The sequence below is a fragment of the Budorcas taxicolor genome, chromosome 22 (genome assembly GCF_023091745.1).
Source record: "Budorcas taxicolor isolate Tak-1 chromosome 22, Takin1.1, whole genome shotgun sequence".
Taxonomy (NCBI): domain Eukaryota; kingdom Metazoa; phylum Chordata; class Mammalia; order Artiodactyla; family Bovidae; genus Budorcas; species Budorcas taxicolor.
The window spans coordinates 43400868-43422910 of record NC_068931.1 but is presented as its reverse complement, the minus strand read 5'-3'; the positions used below and the strand labels follow the sequence as shown (position 1 = coordinate 43422910).

The 22043-nt window shown below is 48.2% G+C and overlaps 1 protein-coding gene across 4 annotated transcripts; it reads left to right on the top strand.

The window, feature by feature from the left end:
* Positions 1-6329: 6329 nt before the first annotated feature.
* MPPE1 (metallophosphoesterase 1) lies at positions 6330-20730 on the top strand. 4 transcript variants are annotated; one of them, XM_052660413.1, is made up of 13 exons: positions 6330-6563; positions 9488-9595; positions 12229-12302; positions 12727-12860; positions 13913-14295; positions 14715-14823; positions 16677-16780; positions 17316-17390; positions 18038-18146; positions 18259-18324; positions 18411-18533; positions 19014-19154; positions 20044-20730. In XM_052660413.1, exons 4-13 carry the CDS (start codon positions 12822-12824, stop codon positions 20224-20226), a joined length of 1332 nt encoding a protein of 443 aa, XP_052516373.1. In that variant the 5' UTR covers positions 6330-6563; positions 9488-9595; positions 12229-12302; positions 12727-12821; the 3' UTR covers positions 20227-20730. The 4 variants fall into 4 exon arrangements, with proteins under 4 accessions (XP_052516373.1, XP_052516374.1, XP_052516375.1 ...); XM_052660414.1 differs by lacking the exon at positions 12229-12302; XM_052660415.1 differs by lacking the exons at positions 12229-12302; positions 12727-12860.
* The last annotated feature ends 1313 nt before the right edge of the window (positions 20731-22043 follow it).

Below are 22043 nucleotides of genomic sequence, written 5' to 3'. Positions count from 1 at the left end.
ATTTTCAAACGTCTTGTGGTTAACATATTACTTTTACATTTTAAAAAATCTTTAGAAAGAAGTTTTAGGGGCGAGCTGACAGTAAAGGCAGCTGCAGAGAGTTAGCTACATCAGTAGATGGGAGGGGACAGAGGCTGCTGGTGACGACAGCTTAGCTGTTCACTGAAATTAGTCACAGTCATCAGCTTCCGAACTTTCTCTGGAAACTCATGAGGATAGATGTTTAAGAAGTGGATTAACAAAGCTCTACTTTCCGGCTCAGATTTGAGGATGATTCCGAAGAATACATGTCATGTTCCCTGCCTCCTGTGCAGAGATGTCAATCTTTCCATTCTGCTGTCTGCTTGCTCATAGACAACGCACAGCCCAGAGCTCAGGATGCAATAGCCAGGGAAGCAGCAGGAACACTGACTGGTCCCAGTAACCCCCAGTTAGTGTCACCTGCCCTGAGGTTTCCTTCAGAACTGGTTTATCTGTTACGGGAAACCTCTCTTCACTATGAGCCCTGCACCAATTATCCTGCCAGGAAAAACTATTTTCAGATGTCTTAACTCCTAGTACTTTGCTGTTCTTTGGGGCTTAATTTAAAGCTGTATTCTGGAAGAATTCTTAACTTTTTCAGAGCCCCAAATGATGTGAATGGAACAGATTATTGGTGCGGTCAGTACATGTTTTTAACAGTTTAACATGAGAAATAAGTGTAAAAGCCTCCAGGTTTTGTCTTCTCTACTTGGTGTCTCCTGGGGTCCTGCTGACCAATTTCTTTCCTAACCCAGCCTCTTACCTGGTTAGGGTCCATTGTCTCCACCATCTCAAGAGGAGAGAACATGTTTTGATACTAACCGAGCGCAAGGTGAGGTCCCATCTTGGCAGAGGGCAGCTTGCGCCATCTGCTGGAGACGCTGAGTCTTTCCTTTTGGTCGTGAGGTAATGGGCTCCCAACTAGTAAGTTCATGACCTGATCGCCTTACTGCTTCTAACAGACTATTACTGGTCTTGAACCCCACTGTCTTTTAGAATATGTTTCAGAGAAAAGCAAAGAATAGTTGAGCCTAGTGAAAGTGGAAGCTAGTCGCACAGTGATGTCCGACTCTGCAACTCCATGGACTGCAGCCTACCCCTACTCCTCTGTCCATGGAGTTCTCCAGGTAAAGGTAATGGAGTGGGTTGCCATTTCCCTCTCTAGGGGATCTTTCCAACCTGGGGATCAAACCCAGGTCTCCTGCACTGCAGGCAGATTCTTTACCAACTGTGCACTAGTGGCAATCTCTAGTTGAGCCTAGAGATACAAATAATTCTAACCCCAAATATGCAGAGTTATCCCAACCATTGTCTTTGGTTACCCTAAAGGATGTTTCAGGAAGGGCTAAGATAGTAAGTGTAGCTGGAAAATAGCTGATTTATTTAGGGTGATCGTAATGTGGTGTGTGAGGTGTGTGGAGTGTGTGGGGTATGTGAGATGTGTGTGTGTGGTGTGTGGTGTGTGTGGTATGTGTGGTGTATATGGTGTGTGCATTGTGTATGCGTGGTGTGTGTGGTTTGTATATGGTGTGTGTGTTCGAATCAGAATGATGTCCCTCCCTCCCTCTCTTTTTTTCAGCTGTCTCTCTTTCATTTCTTTCCATTCTTCCTTGCTTTAATCGGTCTACTGTTTTCTCTCCCCATCCCCCTCCTCCCACCCCTCCTCCTCTCTGTCTGTCAGTCTTTCCCTCTCCTTTCTAATTAACAAAAAACATTTCTGGAGAATCTGCTGTGCACCCAGAAGAAAGGTGTGAGTGAGAGAGCTATGTGAGTATCCTTCTGTTGACAAACATCCCACCTTCACAGGTGGCAGAGGGTAGTGATGTGCTCTGAAGAAGAACACCTGCCAAGGGACTCAGGCCTCTTGTGGTTCCAGTGCTGGGCTGGGAACACCTGTCACTGCCCAGTCTGGTGGGGCCTCTGCTCCTTAGAGAGACAGCACAGGTGTGGGCTGGGACCTGTATTGATCAACTGTTCCCCTGATGACTATCCAGTCTGCCGAGATGCTGAGCTCCTGACCTGCCTGCTGTCACCTAGATCCCTGCCCCCACCCTGCCTTGGGAGCAGCCCCTAGTGGCAGTGTGGACACTGCCTTCACTGCTCAGCCTTCCCTGCTCCCCCATCCCAGGCCTTGGCCAGCCCCTGCACCATGGACCAAGTTAGCTCCCTGTTCCTCACAGAGGGATTTGGCCAGGGCGTGACCCCCTGTGGGTGCTGGGTCCACTGGTGTTTCTGCTTGTTCCCAAGCAGTTGCCCTTCTCAGCCCATGCAGCTGCTCTGGCTGAGAGAATTCGAACCCTTGGTCTTCTCCGGATGTCACGGCAGTGTTTCCACAATGATGACACCGGCAATTTCTACCTACAGAGATTTTAGAAAATTGTCTAATATGACCTGGAAATGCAGTGAACCAAGCCTAGCAGCTCTGGGTCTGCTTCTGGATTGTTTGTGTCTGTTTATAAAAGTATAATCTACCAAATTGCTATAAATTATAGAAAGGTTAAGAGAGAAGAGAAAAAGTTTCCCTGGATCTTTAAAGAAAACATTAAAGAACCAATTACACTCATTTTTCATCAGGGCCTAATAGGATTACAATGAAAGTGAAAGTGGTAGTTGCTCGGTCGCGTCTGACTCTTTGAGACCCCATGGGCTGTAGCCCACCAGGCTCCTCTGTCCATGGAATTCTCCAGGCAAGAATAATGGAGCGGGTTGCCATTCCCTTCTCCAGGGGATCTTCCCAACCCAGGGATGGAACCCGGGTATCCTCCATTGCAGGCAGATTCTTTATCAACTGAGCCACCAGAGAAACCCTCAATATCCCATAGTTATAATTTGCTTCATCCCCTTATACAAGCAACAGTGTTAGAATAACACTATTAATAACATTGCTACCAATATGCTATTGAAAGCAGGAATTTGTTTCTGCATTTTTGCTCTCCATTCTTCCTCTGTCAATAAAGAGCTGTATACATCTATTTTGTCAGAGCGGATTTCTTTGGAAGGAATGATGCTAAAGCTGAAACTCCAGTACTTTGGCCATCTCATGCGAAGAGTTGACTCATTGGAAAAGACTCTGATGCTGGGAGGGATTGGAGGCAGGAGGAGAAGGGGACAACAGAGGATGAGATGGCTGGATGACATCACTGACTCGATGGACGTGAATCTGAGTGAACTCCGGGAATTGGTGATTGACAGGGAGGCCTGGCGTGCTGTGATTCACGGGGTCGCAAAGAGCTGGACACGACTGAGCCACTGAACTGAACTGAACTGATACTATTACATACCACTCTCTCTCTTTTAACATGAAAATGGTCTTAATTCAAATAACACTATGACTTTGATGTTCACCTCCTATTTTTATAGCAATATCTCTCCCTTATCATTCTGATGGTCTGAAGCTTGTTTTTTGGAAGAAATCACGGAAACTAAATTCTCTGAATTCCTGCATGTTGATAACAGTTGTCTATGGTCTTTATATTTGAAATTCACGTTTGCTGCATGTAAAATCCTAGGCTCATATTTTCTTTCCTCACAAAATCTTAAGTATGTGTACATATTCTCTGCTGGCATAAAGCTCAGTCTGAAAGTGAAAGTGTTAGTCCCTCAGTTGTGTCTTTCCCACCTAGGGATTGAACCTGGGTCTCCTGCATTGCAGGCAGATTTTTTTTACCATCTGAGCCACCAGGGAAGCTGGATAAACTAAATCCTGTTCCTTCATAAGTCACTTGCTGTTTTTGCCTGGATGCCCAAAGATACTTCCTTTTCATTTTTATTTAAAAACTCAGTAGTTTTACTAGAATATGTCTTGGTGGTGTGCACTCTGAATTGATATTCTCTGGTATGCAGTGTTTCCCTTCCTTATATTTCAAGTATGTAGATTTCATATTTCAGGAACATTTGTTTCCTTGAATTGCAGGTTTTAGAACTGTTATCTCATGTCACTTTTATCTTCTGGGACTCCTGTTATCTGCTGGATGCTTTTGGCTGTCCCCAGTATTTGTTCTCTCTGAAACTTATTTGCCTTTCTTCATTTTTTAAAAAAATTTAAAATGATTTTCTTCTTTTCAGTTTCCATTTCTCCTAAGGTGTTGTTGGTTATGTTTAGTTCCTCTCATTCCTTTAGACTTTATTTTTTCTTTTATTTCTATTTCTTCCTAATTTTGATTCACATTGTCTCTCACTCTCTAAATGTCTTTAGTTTGTTCTGAAATAGTACGTGACAGCTTTGGTCTGTTTTGTGGGCATACCCCTGTGGTATGCTTTCATTGTCTGCAAGAATGTTATTCTACTTCTTGTTCTTTTTTTTTCTGATAACTTTGCTGACTTTTGACCTCACTTCTTTGCTGACGCTCATTCCTGAATTGACGTCAGCTGTCGCAGTGCCTTCAGTTGCTGTCATCCAAGGACAAACGTGTGAGGGCTTGCCTTCTGCAAGTCCCTCGTGCCCAGTGTTATCAGCATGTCTTCCTTACTGTCTGTCTCTCCTCCATGTCCTGCAAATGCTCATTCCCCTAGGGGGTCCCCCTCCATGTGGGGTCTTGTCCTGGAAGAAGCATTGCTCCAGCCCCTCAGGCCTAGAGGAGGAAAAACCCTTCCTGTGTTCAACTGCTGTTCCCTGCTGTTCTGCTGCTCTTTCCCCAGAAAGCTGTTCAACTTTCTGGGGAAATTGATGCTGGTTCCCATCTTCAGGATCATCAGGTTCCTCACTGCTCCTGATTCTACCTGCACACATACTGACGTCACCTAGGCTGCAGCGCTCTGTGGTTCATCCTCACTCCCCTTATATCTAGGGGTCAATGGGGACAGCTTGTCAGACTGTTTTGCCATGAGCTCTGTCTGTGGGTTTTGAATCTGCTACCTACTCATTTAGTTCATAGAGCCTAATGGATAAATGAGATGAGACGGTGAGATAGCATCACTGACTCAACGGACATGAATTTGAGCAAACACTGGGAGATAGTGAAGGAAAGAGGAGCCTGGTGTGCTGTAGTCCATGGGGTTGCAAAGAGTTGGATACAACTTAGCTACTGAACAATAAATAACAATCACCTGACATCCATTCCAAATCCAAATTTCCCAATCTTTTATTACTTTTTTTTTTTGCTATACAGTGCGGGTGGAATGTGGGATCTTAATTCCCTGTTCAGGGATCAAACCTATGCCTCCTGAAGTGGAAGCATGGAGTCCTAACCACTGGGCATCCAGGGAAGTCCACAAATCTCAAAAAAAAAAAAAAAACACAACAAATTTAAGCTAGTGTGTCCCACACACGACCCAACAACCCAGGCCACGATCTGCTTTGGCTGCCTTGTTTCCTGTCTGATTTGCAAAGACAGATCCTCCTCCCTTCTGCTGTGATGCTACTTGTTCGTGGAATAAACACAGTGGGCCGTCTGCTCTGTACACTTACCACACCCTGGGTTCATTGCTCACTTTCTGCTGTGTCACATAACAGTTTCATTTGGTCCCTGTATTTCCTTAGGCTTGTAGTTCTAGGCTTGGCCAGATTTCATATTTCCCCCTTTCTTTCTCAGTGAGAATACTTTGGGGTGACTGATGTCTACCTCCTAATTGCATCATGAGGAGTCCGGTTGTGTTGGTGTTCTGGAGATGTTGAAATTGTTCATCTGGGCATATTTGGAACTACTACAAAATTTTAATTAATAATACCACTTACTGCTTACATATACCAGGCATCTTGCTAACTGCTTTCTCTGTGATTTCTCATGTTACATCTCAGTACATTCACTGTGTTCAGATTTGAAAATCGGCCCAGACTTGGTTGTTTGGAAGATTCTGAATCACTGCTCTGAGCTTCTGTTTGCTTGACATAGTGATGGTTGCTCTTGATTTACAGGGTCATTTTGCGGATTATTGGAAGTCATGATGTGTAAGCATTTTGACAAAGAAGAACATGCCAGCTTTATTGTTATAAAAAATTTAAGAAAGAAAACCCCAGATAAACAGTGACTGTGATGTCTGTCTCACTTATTTCACATCTGTTTCTTGAAAGCGCTGAGCCACGCAGACCAGGCAGAAAGCTGCCGGGTGCCAGAGCCGAGGGGAAGCCCGGGAGCTGCGGAGGTTTCGCAGCCAGTCCAGCGCCGGGCGCAGCCTCTTGCGCCAGAAGCCCAGGTCCTCCCGCGCGCCCCGCCCCCGCGCCTCTACGCCCCGCCCCATGTCCCATACTCCCTGTCTCTGAGCTCCCCGCCCCTACGCCCGTACGCCCCGCCCCTGCGCCCCGCCCTCCCGCTCCCCAGCGGTGCTCGGGCCCCGCCCTGCGCTCCAGCCGCCGGCCGCCTGCAGTTTGCGGGTCCGGGTTGGAGCGAGCGTGGCGCCGCGGGCAGGTCTCGGCACGCTGCTCTTGGAGGCCGAGTGAAGAAGGCGCACCGAGCGCGCGGTGGAGCCCGCGATCCGAGGTCGGTGCGGGGCTGGGCCTCTGGGACCCCGGATCTGCCCGTCGGCCCGGGGAGCAGGTTGCGCGCCGCGCTTTTGTGCTTCCGTTCGCTGCTGTTCCGGCGCTGCGAGCTGCGGCCCCCACTCAGGTTAGTCAGGGCATGACATATTCTGCCTCCCGTGACGGACAGCAGCTACTACTCCTTGAGTGTTGGGCCACACAGAATGATGTTGTATATGCGCTTTTTATGAAAATATTTACACTGTAACTTAAGAAACTGTTCTTGACCAATCACGTAATGTGGGTCATCAGCTGCTAGATTATCAGCGCATTTTACTTTCCCCTGGCTCAGGCTCGGTGTCCTAGGTGGGGTGGCAGCCACTATGTCCTCCAGAAAGTGATGCATTTTCCGCTTTAGTAATAGTTGACGAAAGATTATTCAGCCATAAAACACACGTTTGTGTTTTATTTCGGGTAAAGGCGCTCTGATTTGGGGAAGCACAAGTCAACCTTTAAACAAGTCTCATTCTTTAAAAGGTGAAAAAATGACTCAGTGAAATTCCCTAAATCCAACTTCTGGAGACTTTTCCTTTTTTTAAATATAAAAGTAGTGAGTTTAAATCAGAAAGAAAGCCTTTGTTATAGGATATTGTTAACTTAAAGGGTCCTCTGTGTGCATGTGTTTGTCTTCTTTTTAAAAAAATTGTGGCAAAACCTCCATCAGTTCAGTTCAGTTGCTCAGTCATGTCCAACTCTTTGTGGCCCCATGGACTGCAGCATACCAGGCCTCTCTGTCCATCACCAACTCCCGGAGCTTACTCAAACTCATGTCCATTGAGTCAGTGATGCCATCTCATCCTCTGTGGTTCCCTTCTTCTCCCGCCTTCAATCTTTCCCAGCATCAGGGTCTTTTCAAATGAGTCGGTTCTTCGCATCAGGTGCCCAAAGTATTGGAGTTTCAGCTTCAACATCAGTCCTTCCAATGAATATTCAGGACTGATTTCCTTCAGAATGGACTGGTTGGATCTCCTTGCAGTCCAAGGGACTCTCAAGAGTCTCCCCCAACACCACAGTTCAAAGGCATCAATTCTTTGGTCCTCAGCTTTCTTTATAGTCCAACTCTCACATCCATACATAACTACTGGAAAAACCATAGCTTTGACTAGATGGACCTTTGTTGGCAAAGTAATGTCTCTGCTTTTTAATATTCTGTCTATGTTGGTCATAACTTTTCCTCTAAGGAGTAAGCGTCTTTTAATTTCATGGCTGGAGTCACCATCTGTAGTGATTTTGGAGCCCCCCCAAAATAAACTCACTGTTTCCACCATCTATTTGCCATGAAGTGATGGGACCAGATGCCATGATCTTAGTTTTCTGAATGTTTTAAGCCAACTTTTCCACTCTCCTCTTTCACTTTCGTCAAGAGGCTCTTTAGTTCTTCTTCGCTTTCTCCATATGATTGGTGTCATCTGCATATCTGAGGTTATTGATATTTCTCCTGGCAATCTTGATTCCAGCTTGTGCTTCATCCAGTCCAGCATTTTTCATGATGTACTCTGCATATAAATAAGGGTGACAATATAAAGCCTTGAAATACTCGCTTCTTGATTTGGAACCAGTCTGTTGTTCCACGTCCAGTTCTAACTGTTGCTTCTTGGCCTACATACAGATTTCTCAAGAGGCAGGTCAGGTGGTCTGCCATCTCCTAAGTTTTACCATTTTTAAGTGTACAGTTCAGTGGCTTTTAGTACATTCACATTGTTCTGCAACCATCAACTCCATCCATTTCCAGAGCTTTTTCCTCTTCCCAGATAGAAACTCCACATCCATTAAGTAATAACTCTCTATCCTCCCCCATCCCATGCCCTGGCATCCACCATCCCACTTCTGTATCTATGGGACTGACTGCTGTAGGGCCCTCATGTACCTGGCCCTCATCTAGCGTTTGTTGTTTGTGACTGGCTTATTTCTCTTAGCATACTATCCTCAGGGCCCATCCACATTATGGTCTGGGTCAGAATTTCTTTCCTTTTTTAAGGGCTAAATGATACTCCATTAATAATTAGAAGTTTATGCAACATTTTTTTTATCCATGATTCATCTGTCAGTGGACCCTTGGGTAGCTTCCACATTTTGGCTCTTGTGAACTGTGCTACTGTAAAGTGAAAGTGAAGTCTCTCAGTTTTGTCCGACTCTTTGCAACCCTATGGACTGTAGCCTACCAGGCTCCTCCCTCCATGGGATTCTCCAGGCAAGAGTACTGGAGAGGGTTGCCATTTCCTTCTCCAGGGGATCTTCCCGACCCAGGGATTGAACCTGGGTCTCCCGCATTCCAGGCAGATGCTTTAACCTCTGAGCCACCAGGGAAGCTTACTGTAAACATGGGGTAAAAATATCTGAGTCTCTGCTTTCAGGACATTTGGGTGTGTTAAGAGTTGTTACTTAATGGATGTGGAGTTTCCATCTGGAAATGGATGGAGGTGATGTTTGCAGAACAGTGTGAATATACCGAAAGCCACTGTGTACCCAGAAGTGTGTTTGCTGAATCATATGGTAGACTTCCCTGGTGGCTCAGATGGTAAAGCGTCTGTCTACAATGCGGGAGACCCAGGTTTGATCCCTGGGTTGGGAAGATCCCCTGGAGAAGGAAATGGCAATCCACTCCAGGACTATTGCCTGGAAAATCCCATGGACAGAGGAGCCTGGTAGGCTGTAGTCCATGGGGTTGCAAAGAGTCGGACACGACGGAGCGACTTCACTTTCTTTCTTTCTTTCTATGGTAGTTCTACTTGTAATTTTTTGGGGAGCCACCATACAGTTTTCCCCAGTAGTGGGAGCCTATATGGCAGCCTGTATGGCTCTCCTGCTGGATTAAATTTGATGAGCTTAGTAAAACTGACATATTGAACATGGAGACAGAAAGAAATAATGTTTTATTAATTTTGCCTTTTGAGCCCAAACCTGCTAACTCAAAGGAAACCTAATATAGACAGAATGATTCATCATTTATCATGAGAAGGCAATACACAGAATATAGCCTTTATCCTAACCTCCCTCTTCCTCATTTTACAGACTGGTGATGAAGATGGATAAGCACATGTTTGTCAAGTAGACAGGAGGGGTCAGTGGCATCTGGGCCCAGGCAGCTCTGAGGAGGGACCAGACATCCCCACCACCCAGGTTAGTCTAGAAAAGGACATATTTACTCTGCATTCACCTCTGAGTGCCTGGACGTGAAGGGGACGGTAGTACTTGGTGGTTAAGGCAGTGGCTGTGTTACAGAAGGGGGACCCCTCACAGGCCTGAGGGTGGGCTCTTATCTAACACTCAGAAGTGAGTTGTCTGAGGAGACAATAAGAGTCAGGCTCACACCCTGAGGCTGTGATGAAGGTTGATGAAGCAGAAGGCTTTACTGGGAAGGGTCACCCGGCGGGCGGACAGTGGAGTCAGAGAACCCAGGAGACCTGCTCCGCTGTGTGCTCCCAGTCTCAGGGTTTACGGTAATGGGTTAATTTTCTGGGTCGTCACTGGACAGTCATCTTGTCTGGCCTGTGTTAGGTCCAATTCCCGGTGCTGAGGGCATCTCAGACAAGGCTCATCCCAGCTCAAGGGCTTCTGGGAGGTTGGAATGTATTATGGGCTGGCATCTCCTCCCTCCTTTTGGCCCCTCCCAAATTCTTTCTTATCTTTATCGGGACCTTCTGTTGTGAGATAATTCATACAGGTGGTCACTGTCCTTCCTGGCCAGGCGGGCGGCTTCAGTTATTGGTTCCTGAACCTCTGTGAGGATCTTAGGTCATTGGTTTTGTTATGGTTGAGATAAAACATGAGGTTTACTTTCAGTGAGTCAAGGATCTGGGGCTTTGGGTGTGAAACGTGAGAAGCGCTACGCAGTGAATGGTGAAGTAGGGTCAGCCCTGTGGCCACGGCTCCTAGGCCCTCCAGTCACTGGCCTTTCCCTGGACCCGCTGGTTCCTCTTACCAAGCTGGAGGGATTTCCTCAGGGTGTAAGCCTGATTCTTATCTCATTCTGATAAGCCTGCCTCATGGGAACGAAATAAAATTCATAGTTGATGGCAAGATGAGGAAAACCTCAAAATAAAATTTTTCTCTGCCCGTTTGGGCCACCTCCCCACTTTAGTGCATGCTCTGCACCTTCATGGACCAGCCCTCCTGAGAGAGGGGCTTCTTTCTTCTTCCTTTAGGGGGCCTGGTGACCCACCATTCACCAGTTGTACATGCTGGTCTGCATTGTGTAAACTGTCAATGAGACATTTGATGCATGACCCCTTGCTCAGAAGCAAAAGACTGACTCCCAGGCTGGCTCCAATAAAATTCTCCATTTTTTTCTTGGACGAACTGTTGGCTAATTTTCCCATCAACGATAGAAAGACTTTTTTTTTTTAAAAAGCACTTTTGTGAACATTCTGTCAGTGTCCGAAGCAGCAGTGGGGGGTGGGTGCTGTGACCCTGTGAAGCCCAGGGGGTCGGGGACTCACTGAGGACCCCAAGTGGAGCTGCAGTCAGTTCTCACAGGTTAGTGCGGCTCTCTCTGTGTGGTGGAGGGTGAAGCACAAAGAGGAGCCAGGGCCGCTCGGTCTTGCTCTTTGCAGCACTGCTGGCCGCAGGGCAGTGACTGGGCATCTGTGGCTGCAGGTTCCTTCCAGTTTCGCCAGGTGGTAAGGCTGACTGTAGGTTCCATGAGAGCAGGGAGCTGTCAGAAGCAGCTGTGGTGGGAGTGACATCTGGGCTCCTAGTGTGGGATTTGGAGTCGAGCCCAGCCGCATTCTCCTACCCCATCAGCCCTGGAAATACTGCCTTCACTTCAGAAGGTGAAGAGGGTGAGCTATGGCCGACGTTAAAGACGGTGAAGGGAACTCGACTTTGATGGAAATTACAGTGAGTTTTAGAAGGAGGAAGAGCCATTTCCAAGATTTGAGGAAAAGGAATTCTGTTGGAAGGATTCTGTGTCAGAAGTTGTCAAGTATGGTTTCACTCTTATGGGGAGTTCTGTGTATTTTTCAGTGATCACACTGTACTAGGGTCATGTGGCCTTAAGGTGTTCTTGAGAAGACAGGTCTCAGTACCAGCAGGCTGGCCTGCTGCCCCTCTTTCCTCCTTTTCTTCTTCCTTCCCTCTAGGTCCTGGCTGAAGGGCTCTCTATGGAGGAGAGAACATGGAGCCTGGGGAAGGGCAGGGCTCTGGGCCCTTATCTAAGCTGACAGCAGTGGGCGGTGCCCAGTCGCAAACTCTGGGTCCTCCTGCTCCTGTACCCCCACTCCTGTGTCCCCCGTCTCCTGTGTCCCACCCTGCTCTTGTGTCCACTGCCCAGCTGAGCAGCTGGGATGTCGCCTCTCTGTACTCTAAGGTCTCCGTCCCCAACACGCCTGCCGGGAGCAGGGTTCCATGACAGAGCAGTGGGCTTGGAGGAGCCACTCGACTTGTATTTTAGGCTTCCTCGCTGGGAAGCCGGGAAGCACAGAGCAGAGGCCACAGGGATGGGCTCCCTCCCTCCCAGTTCTTGTGGGACATCGGGTCTTCGGAAGTTTCAGCTGCTGCTGGGCCTTAGCTTTCAGGATTGTAGGATATTCTAGGCCTTTCGAGAGAAGATGGGCAGTGAGAGCAGATGCCTTTCATTTATTTTTTCTTTGCCCTGTCTGTTTGAAATTAATATATTTTTAAATTGAGGGATAATTGCTTTATAGAATTTTGTTGTTTTCTGTCAAACCTCAGCATAAATCAGCCGTAGGTGTACATATATCCCCTTCCTTTTGAACCTTCCTCCCATCTCCGTCCTCATGCCATCCCTCTAGGTTGATACAGAGCCTCTGTTTGAGTTTCCTGAGACGTACAGCAAATTCCTGTTGGCTGCCCTGTTTGGCTTTAGGTGAGGTTGTGCAGTTTTCTGTGTCTTGGTGGTTGTGTGTTATGAGCACTGCTGTGGAGCAAGATGGGCTTTTACTGGTGCAGGGGGCCCGTTCTGCAAGCTGGACTTAGCGGAGATTGTTTTAGGCCCAAAACAGTGTGTCCTGGTCCCTTTGGTGTCAACCAGATGCAGGTTCCTAGATCATCCTGGAAAATCACCTCCCCAGAAAGGGTTTTCTGCATTTATTGGCTCAGTTAGAACCCGTGGTCAGTGTCTCCACAGCCCAGCCACCCAACCCTACCAGGCTTCTGGGGCGTCTCCCATGTCTGAGCTCTCTGTGGCCCCCAGGTCACCATGTGCAGGATCCTTGTCTTGACCATCAGTGTAGGACCCTTCCATGGAGGACCAGCTCTCAGAGGCCCCCTTGTGTTGGCCTTCACTTCAGATGTGTCAAAAGTGGATGCAAAGCTCATCTACAATGAAGGCGAATCTGAATGTTTGAAAGGCTCCTGAAGAGAAACCACTGCATATACATGTTTCATGAAGGAGGCTCATCCAGAGCATAAGGCTGGTGTGCAGGTGAAAAATCATGTTTGTGGACGCGTGTGTAATCCTAACTCAGAATTCATGGCTGTGGCTCTCTCCAACCCTGACTCTGAGCCAGCGAGGGGGCACCTCGCCTGTGAACATCCACTTCTTTTGTGGAAAACCTGTGTAGCTGCTGCTGCTGGTAAGTCGCTTCAGTCGTGTCCGACTCTGTGCGACCCCATGGACGGCAGCCCTCCAGGCTCCTCCGTCCCTGGGATTCTCCAGGCAAGAACACTGGAGTGGGTTGGTATTTCCTTCTCCAATGCATGAAAATGAAAAGTGAAAGTGAAGTCGCTCAGTCGTGTCCGACTCTTCGCAACCCCATGGACTGCAGCCTACCAGGCTCCTCCGTTCATGGGATTTTCCAGGCAAGAGTACTGGAGTGGGGTGCCATTGCCTTCTCCGGGAAAACCTGTGTAGAGAAGTGGTGAATTCACACCAAAGGCAACACCCTATAGGGGGCTACATACAGCCTGTTGATTTTTGTGGAGGTGGCTGGTGGGGAATCCTGGAATTGGCCCTTACTTGTTAATTGTTGACTTTTCCTGTTTTTCTTCTCTGACCTTAACAAACACCCTTCCATCGAACGACTTCTGAAATTGAAAGTGTTAGTTGCGCAGTCCTGTCTGACTCTGCGACCTTGTGGACTATAGCCTGCCAGGCTCCTCTGTCCATGGGATTCTCTAGGCAAGAATACTAGAGTGGGTTGTGATTCCCTTCTCCAGGGGATCTTCCCAACCCAGGGATGGAACCCAGGTCTCCTGCATTGCAGGTGGAGCCATTACCATCTGAGCCACCAGGGGAACCAAATGATATTAAAATATTGATGAAACTGTCATCTTGTTGGGAGAACCACTCTAATAGCTCCTCTGGCCCTTGCAGATGTAGAGACCTTGTATGAAGCCATGACAGGTTGTCCTTGTGAAAGTACAGCAAAGTGGGTCTGGGAAGGTTACAGGCTCTGGAAGTCACTGGTTCTTAGTGGCGGTGCCTGACGGTGGCTCCTCAAGGGAGACATAACCTGGTCCTTCCCTTCCCTGCAGGTACACAGCGGAGACGCGGACACCACCGCACCTGGCCAGAAGCCTGGCTTCCTCGAGGAAAGTGTCTGGCTGTCAGCACCCCTGGGCAGGGATATGGCCTCAAGCTGGCTAGGGGCCAGGCGGCAGTGCCTCCGTTTGCTGAAGACGAGGGGCTTCTTGCTGCTGAAGCTCTCGGCCGCCGTCTTGGCCGTGCTTCTCTTCTGTGAATTTCTGATCTACTACCTTGTTATCTTCCGGTGTAGCTGGCCCGAGCTGAAAACCCCTGAAGATGCCGGCACCCCTGGGGCCCCCAAGGCCCCTGAACCTGTGCTCAGGGCCATGTTCTTGGCTGACACCCACCTGCTCGGGGCCATAAGAGGCCACTGGCTGGACAAATTACGGAGGTAACTTGGGCCAAATTCAGTTTTCTGCAGGTCTGTAGGCCTCTTCCCACAGGTGGGGTCTCACGGTCCCCCATATATTTCTGTCTCCACCACCCCAAGGGCTTGTGGGCACTGGGTTGCTTCCACCCTTTGACCTTTCTGGGTGACGCCACCAGAGGGTTGATGGGGGCACCTCCTGCCCCTGTGGCCCTGTCTATGACCCCTTCTTGTCACGCTGGCTGCACTTGTGCCTCCCTGAATAAGCCTTACTCCTGGGGTGGGTGGAGCATCCTGGGGCACCGAGACATCCCTGGGCGGGGGTTGGGGAGGGACAGATGAAGGCAGGGCTACTGTATTTCCTCTCAGAGCTTTAAACCCTGGGAGGTGTGAGGTAGACAAGAAATGGAACACACCACCCCTCCTTTCCTCTTGGCCTCCAGGGAGTGGCAGATGGAGCGAGCCTTCCAGACAGCGCTGTGGCTGCTGCAGCCGGAAGTTGTCTTCATCCTGGGGGACATCTTCGACGAGGGGAAGTGGAGCTCCCCCGAGGTGGGCATGCACCCCCACGCCTGGGGCTGCACTGAGGTTCAGGGAGCTGAGGACGTGCGGAGTCTTGGTGCTGGGTGCAGGGGCTCCAGTGTCCACAGTCGTAGGCTCCATGTCCCCGCAGGTTCTGGGTCCTGTTTGTCTGTGTAAGAGACGTCTGAAGGTTGGCAGATGCTTCCCACGACCCTCTCAGAAGGGAAGGTCCACAGAAGGGAAGCGTCTGGGTTGTCCCCAGAGTTCAGGATGCACGCTGAAGTGTGGTTTGAGTTAACACTTACGAGGCTGGGCTGCCTGTGAGGTCATGGCCTTCTTCTAAGGAAGGTTGGGGGGTTGCTGGTGGGAGGTCTCTCTGCCCTCAGGGGTGACACCAGGTGCTGTGAGCTTTCCAGGAACCAGAGGGCAAGGCTGTTCTCACCTTGGCTGGCAGAATGGTTGGCTTACTGCATTCTTGGGATTAATGGGGGAAAGAAAAGCACCATTCTTGCTGCTTAGTTAAAAATGTTCAGTCACTGATGGTTTGAAAAGTGAAAGTGAAAGTCGCTCAGTCATGTCTGACTCTTTGCAACCCCATGGACTATACAGTCCATTAAATTCTCCAGGCCAGAATAGTGGAGTGGGTAGCCTTTCCCTTCTTCAGGGGATCTTCCCAACCCAGGAATCGAACCAGGGTCTCCTTCCTTGCAGGTGGATTCTTTACCAGCTGAGCTATTAGGGAAGCCTGATAGTTTTGGAAGATACTTGAAAAAAATTTCAATTAATTAAAAAACATATCTTCCAGATGGTTTTGGAAGATATTTTAAAAAATTAGTTGAAATTTACTGGGACACTTCAAATGCTGTACAAAGAAAGTCCTGGTTCAGATCTGATGGGAACCTCTGTTCATGGGGTTGAAGTATTGGTTGTTCTTCCATCACTAAGTTTTGCCTGACTCCCTGCAACCCATGGACTACAGCACATTAGGCTTCCCTGTCCTTCACCATCTCCCAGAGTTTGATCAAATTCATGTCCATTGAGTTGGTGATGCCATCCAACCATCTCATCCTCTGTTGCCCCCTTCTTCTTCTGCCCCGAGTCATTGGTTTCATCTAGTCCAGAACTAATTGTGAAACCATGGAAACACTGTGTGTAAAAAGCAACTGGTTGTAGAATGAGCTTGGATATAAATGCTGCTTTAGAAAATTAAGGGGAACATGTTATATTTTTCTAATTTTATGTTATTCTAACTTTAAGTATTATTTGTTAAAGTCTTTGTAAAGTACTGAAGGAATCTGTCCAGTTTATTTCCCTAGGTTGGGCCAAATTTGAGACTTTAGGACAAAGTTGACTACTGTTCAGCTAGGTATCATCCAGCCTAGAGTGTTTGTCCAGTTTGTTTTTAGGCTTAATAAAAATAAGGACTGAAACATCATCTCAGGCTTTAACAGTAAAGTCAGAAAAGCCTGGAGAGAACTTTTGGTTTCTCTCTTTCCCCCACATCTTGTCGGTTCCCACCCCGCCACCCAGCCTCAGGGAGTGTAACCCTGAGGGAGGCACTGGTCCTCATTCCTGGGGGGCCCACCCTGAGCTGGATGTTTCTGCAGCCATTTTTAGGACATGTCCCGATCTGAGGGGATCCTCAGCCTGGGGATGTCTGTGACATTGAAGTAGCGGGTGTGTGAAGAGGATGGTTTGCGGAGATAAACTGTTTCATTCAGACGTGGCACCAGGTTAAATACTTAGGTTAGTCTTGGGAAAAGACTGGTAGGAATTCTGCACATTGGCTTTATGGACGCCTGATCCCAGCAGGGAGCGACCTTCCCACCCTCACAACCTGGCAGGGTGGTCCCCCGAGCTGAACTGTGTGCTTCTCTCTGCAGGCCTGGGCGGACGATGTGGGGCGCTTCTGGAAGGTGTTCCGACACCCGCCCCACGTGCAGCTGCGGGCCGTGGCTGGCAACCATGACATCGGCTTCCACTACCAGTGAGTGGTCAGTGGAGGCGCCTTCCCCCTGCCCAGCCCTGGGGGGCCTTGCCTGTGGGGTGAGGTTCTGGGGGCTCCTGCATATCACTTCCCAGCCCTACCACCAAGCTGTATGTGCCTCAGAGTGGTCCTCACTTGAACTTAATGTTTTGTGACCAGTTTTCTTTGGGAATCAGAAAACAAGACGGTTTGGGCTTTAATAGCTGATGTTTACATGGCGCTGGCCTGTTGTGAGCATAGCGCTTCCATACATTCAATCTCTTTACCTGTTATTTTTTTTTGCTTTACCCACTCTACCAGTGAGGGAGCTGGAGCTCTGGGGATGAAGTCGATCACCCTGGGCCCCAGACTCCAGACTCCAGGCTCCAGGTCAGACAGTGGTAGCAGCACCCTGCTTACCCAGGGCGAGTGGGAGCTCAGAACCAATGTGCTGGTTGGGCCTTCAGGTCCTAGATATTATTTTTCCTGTGTTATTGATAATTCTTAGGATGTTTTAAGAATGCTGAAAAATATTTCTTTTCACAATCGAATGTAGGATGGACACATACAGAATAAAACGATTTGAGAAAGTTTTCAACCCTGAAAGGCTGTTTTCTTGGAAAGGAATTAAGTGAGTATTATCTGTGAATTCTTAACAAAGACCCCTAGAATGTGACTTAAGGAAGTGTAAACACGATGGTCGTCTTCCTCCTAACCTCTGAATTCTTTAAACACCAGGCACCTCTTTGTGGCCAGTGGACATGTGTGCAGGACATGATGGCACATTTAATGGGTCTGTGACGATGTCCCTGAGGGAGGAGGTGCCAGGGCACCTCAGCTGACCTGCTGTCATCTGGGTTTGGGGTCCTTGGCCCAGTTAGCTTTGCAGGACCCCCTCCCCACCTACCGCCCCCCACCCTACCCGGCCTGGTCTTAGGCTCTGCTCTGATGTCTTATTCCACGTCACCCCCACAGGAAGCCGGGGCTGTGGGTGGCCATCATCTCCCTACCTTACCTCCCAGGCCCAGGGACACAAGGTCAGGTGCTGAGTGTAGTGGTCACCTGGGGCCTCTTACTAGTTCAGGGTGGAAAAGCATTTCCCATCTTGGATTCGACTCCCAGAGATGCTGTCTTGTCCTCTTAGCATCGTCTGCACCTGCAGGCACAGTGCAGCAGGACTGGGATCTCTTCTCTGTGGGGTATAGCTTCCGGATCCCAGAGCACAGGTGCCCGCAGATAGTGCCAGTGGCCATGGCTTGACCTCCTGTCTCTCTGCAGTTTCGTGATGATCAACAGTGTCGCGCTGGAAGGGGATGGCTGTGACATCTGCTCCAGGGCAGAGGCTGAGCTCCTGGAAATCTCTCACTGGCTGAACTGCTCTCGGGAGGTAGGACACCCCCCAACCCCTGCCCCACTCCAGGGGCATGGCCATCCCTGCTTCCCCCTCCCTCCCACCATCCAGTGTCCAGTGAGTGAAGAGCCTGGCCTCTGACCTGTAGGAGCATCGCCCCCACGGGTGTGGAGACAAGCAGTGGCTGCCGGCCTCGGCCCCCATCCTGCTACAGGTGAGGGGACCCCACCCGGCAGCCTGCGAGTGTGTTGGGGAAGCGCTGGGTCTCACGGTCCCCTGACCCCTCTCTGGTCTCGACAGCACTTCCCCCTTTACCGGAAAAATGATGCCAACTGCTCCGGGGAGGATGCAGCACCCCCCGACGAGAAGTACACCCCCTTCAAGGAGCGCTATGATGTGCTGTCCTGGGAGGTCTCGCGGAAGGTGTGCGGGGATGCAGGGATGCAGGGTGGGGTAGGTGGCTCCTACGCAGGCGTTTCATCCTCTTCCCCCCTGGGAAACCCACTCCTAAGATCTGGGTGATGACAGTCTCAGCTCTTGTTTATTCTGTTTCCCACCAACATGTATCTAGGACAGTGAATGAAACTAAAGAGTAGAGTCTTAAGACTTAATTAGAATGTCCTTCCTAAATATATACACACAAATATTAATATACCATATGGTATATATAATATATAAAACAAAATATACATTTATGAAATGGATTTATTAAAATATTTATAAAAAAGAAAATATAATTAAAACCCTGCAATTGGGGATGGAAAAATAGATTCTCCCTGAGAGCCTGGGCTTACTTTTGACGGAGTCTGAAAAGACTGAAGGACTTGAGGGCAGAGGGAGCTGCTGGGTGTGTGTGTGTCCCCAGGCCCCGGCGACCTCTCACTGCCTCCACTCTCACCACAGCTGCTGTGGTGGCTGCGGCCGCGCCTGATCCTCAGCGGCCACACGCACAGCGCCTGTGAGGTCCAACACAGGGCAGGCGTCCTGGAGGTCAGTGTGCCATCTTTCAGTTGGAGGAACAGAAACAACCCTAGTTTCATCATGGTATGTGAATGTTTATTTTCGTCACAAAGCTTCTACAGTATATAAATCAGCACAGTGATCACCTACTGAATTGCAGCATGAATTACCGCAATCTGTGAAAACATACAGAAGCTGTAACCACATCCCTCCCAGCACACCCAGCAGCGTGAACCCCTCTCTGGGGACAGTTGTTTCTGGTGGGGTGGTGAGGGGACCATTTCACGGTGTCTTGTCCGGCAAGGACAGCAGTGCCCCGGGAGCTCTGCCTTCTATTTTTTAAGGAGACAGGGTCATCTTGTCTTATTTTCCACACTTGCCTATTTGTGCTAACAGACAGATGCTGCGGGTCTTGCACGTTTGTCAGGGAAGTTAGTGACGACCTAAAGCTTCAGCTCCTTTCTTTGAGCCCTGAGTCCATGTCCAGGTTATAGTGCTTTCACATCAGGAGCTTTTACTTAATAACAGGATGGGGAAAACCTTCTGCTTTCAAATTCAAAGTAAATGAATGTTCCTCACTGTCATTCCACACAGCAAAAATGTCTACCAAAAAAAAAAGGTCCATTGAAATGCCCCATGCACATGTATTTCTAGGTGATAGGTTGCTTACGTCAGCATCAAGTGGCATGAAAAACAGCCATGTCCTGTTTGTTCCTGGATGACCACTGATCTAAGTATCCAGGCCTTTCTGCATCCTCTCTTGCATGGCCTCTGGGTTTAGAGGACCTCCCCATCCTGTATTAGGTGCTAGATTCAGTGGGGGATCAGCCCCCAGGACCCAGCATGTGGGATGGGGGCAGTGTGGCCTGCAGTGTCCTTGGTCTCAGGTTTGTCGGGCCCAGCGGCTCACTCCCTTGGTTGTATCTGCGGGTTGGTGCCATCCACGCAGCTGATGGTCTTTCTTGCTCCCCAGGGCAGCATCACGCCCATGGACTACGCCCTTGCCAAGTGCTACCTGCCGTGTGAGGACATGGTTCTGACCACTTACTGTGTGGCAGCCGGGTGCCTCATGCTCATCATGTTAATCCCCACTAGGCTTGTGTCTGCACCTTTTCATTTTGGTCAGAGGGTGCTCAGAAAATTTAAGACCATGTGAGTAGCAGCAGACTTTTGCTCTCAGCAGTAGTAAGTCCCAAAGCCAAAGAAAATAAACTTTGGGAGGTGCTCATGGACGGTGGACTACAGTGGGCCGTGAGCACCACTCCTGGGTTCCGGATCACTTGTATCAGGCCCTGCAGGATCAGTGTTGTTCCCAAGCTGCAAAAATGGGACCTGTCTCTACACCAGGTCTGTCTGCTTGTTTATCAAGTATGTGTGTTATCAGAGACTCTGTACAGTATGCAGAAGCTGCGTGTGATCACTGGCATGCACTGGACAGCCTCTCTTCCCCAGGACTCTTCCCCAGGATGGAGGGCCAGCTGTATACATATGTGGGGTCTGTGTCTGTTCTCCTCTGAATGTTCTCAAGTTTCTGTTTTATAAAGTCGTGTGCTTAAAATAAAATACAGATGCTACAAGCAAGAATATATTGTTCTCACAGACTTCTTTATTTCTGTGCTAAATTAATGGAATCAGATTTTTAGATGAGTGTAATTTCCTCTCCAAGTTGTTAAAATCTGATTTGAATGCCTGTCAGTAGAAAGTCGAAAAAATGGACCAGGAAGAGGCTTTTGGTATTAAAATAAATATGCTGTGGTAATTTTAAGCCTTATAAAATCTGTGTGTGTGTGTGTTTTAGAGAATCTAGCTCTTCAATCAGACTTATCTAAATAGGAAGTTTAGTTACAGGGGAATTGTTGAATTATAATTCATATAAAAATAGTTTCATTCTTTTGGGTATATATTGGGGCTGTAGCTCTTCAGATTCTCTTCATGTTGTACTGTGAAAATGCAATGGAAACTGAAGATTGTTTCCTCTTTGTAAGTCTCAGTTCATCTGAGAGTTTAATGGAACAATCAAGGATGGCAGGAGCCCAAATTCAGTGATAATGATTCAAAGTATGTGATGGTGCACTGTATGTAAAGCTGTCATCCTTTATTTCATGGAAAACTAGTGTGTAAATGTGGATTAGTTTACAAAAGATTGTAAGATGCTGCTTTAGAGAGTAAACTTTAAAACATTAAAGACCATAAAGACGAAATGGAAGTTAATGTCGGCATCCATGTTGTTAAGATATGACCTCAGACAGTTTTAACAGGTTATCCTTGACCTGAGAGCACCAGCCTCGGGGCGGTGGACAGACGAGGCCGGCTTTTGAGGTCCTGTGCTGGATGGTGCTCACAAGGCTGTATTTGCAGATCTTTCAGGGTTGAGGAACAGCTGTATTCGTGTTTCAAATAAAGGTTTTGTCGTGTTTCTTCTTCAAAAGGCAAATCAGAGTCTGTCCTTTGACTGTCCCCAGGCCAGACACGGCCTGAAACCCTTGTCTTTTCCTTGCTATTTATTATGGGACCTGTGCTCAAGGAAGTAGTTCAGAAACTTTGACTAAGGGAACAGGTGGCCTTGAAAAAGTCATTAAATAGCCAGATAATGGAGAAACAGGTTTTTTGAATAGAAAAATGTCCCTGGTTCCCTGAAAGAGGCTTGTGGGCATGGCATTCTGTGAGAGGTGGAGGACTACTGTGTGTTACTTACAAATATTTATATAAACGTATATACACATATCTATTGATCAATGAGTATTATAAAGACTACCAGCCTGATAAACCCCTAAGCTCTACATACACCATTTGTTCTCTTCCTCAAAGCAGTGCAGTGATGAGGATGACTGTTCAGCACAACAGAAACGCGTTTCTTTACAGGGACAGCCACAGTCAAGGCACCAAGATCTATAGGGATTTTCCTTGAGTAGTTAGTTATCAAAATAATATTACATCTTGTGGTCTGTACAGTGTAATAAACCAGCAATAAAA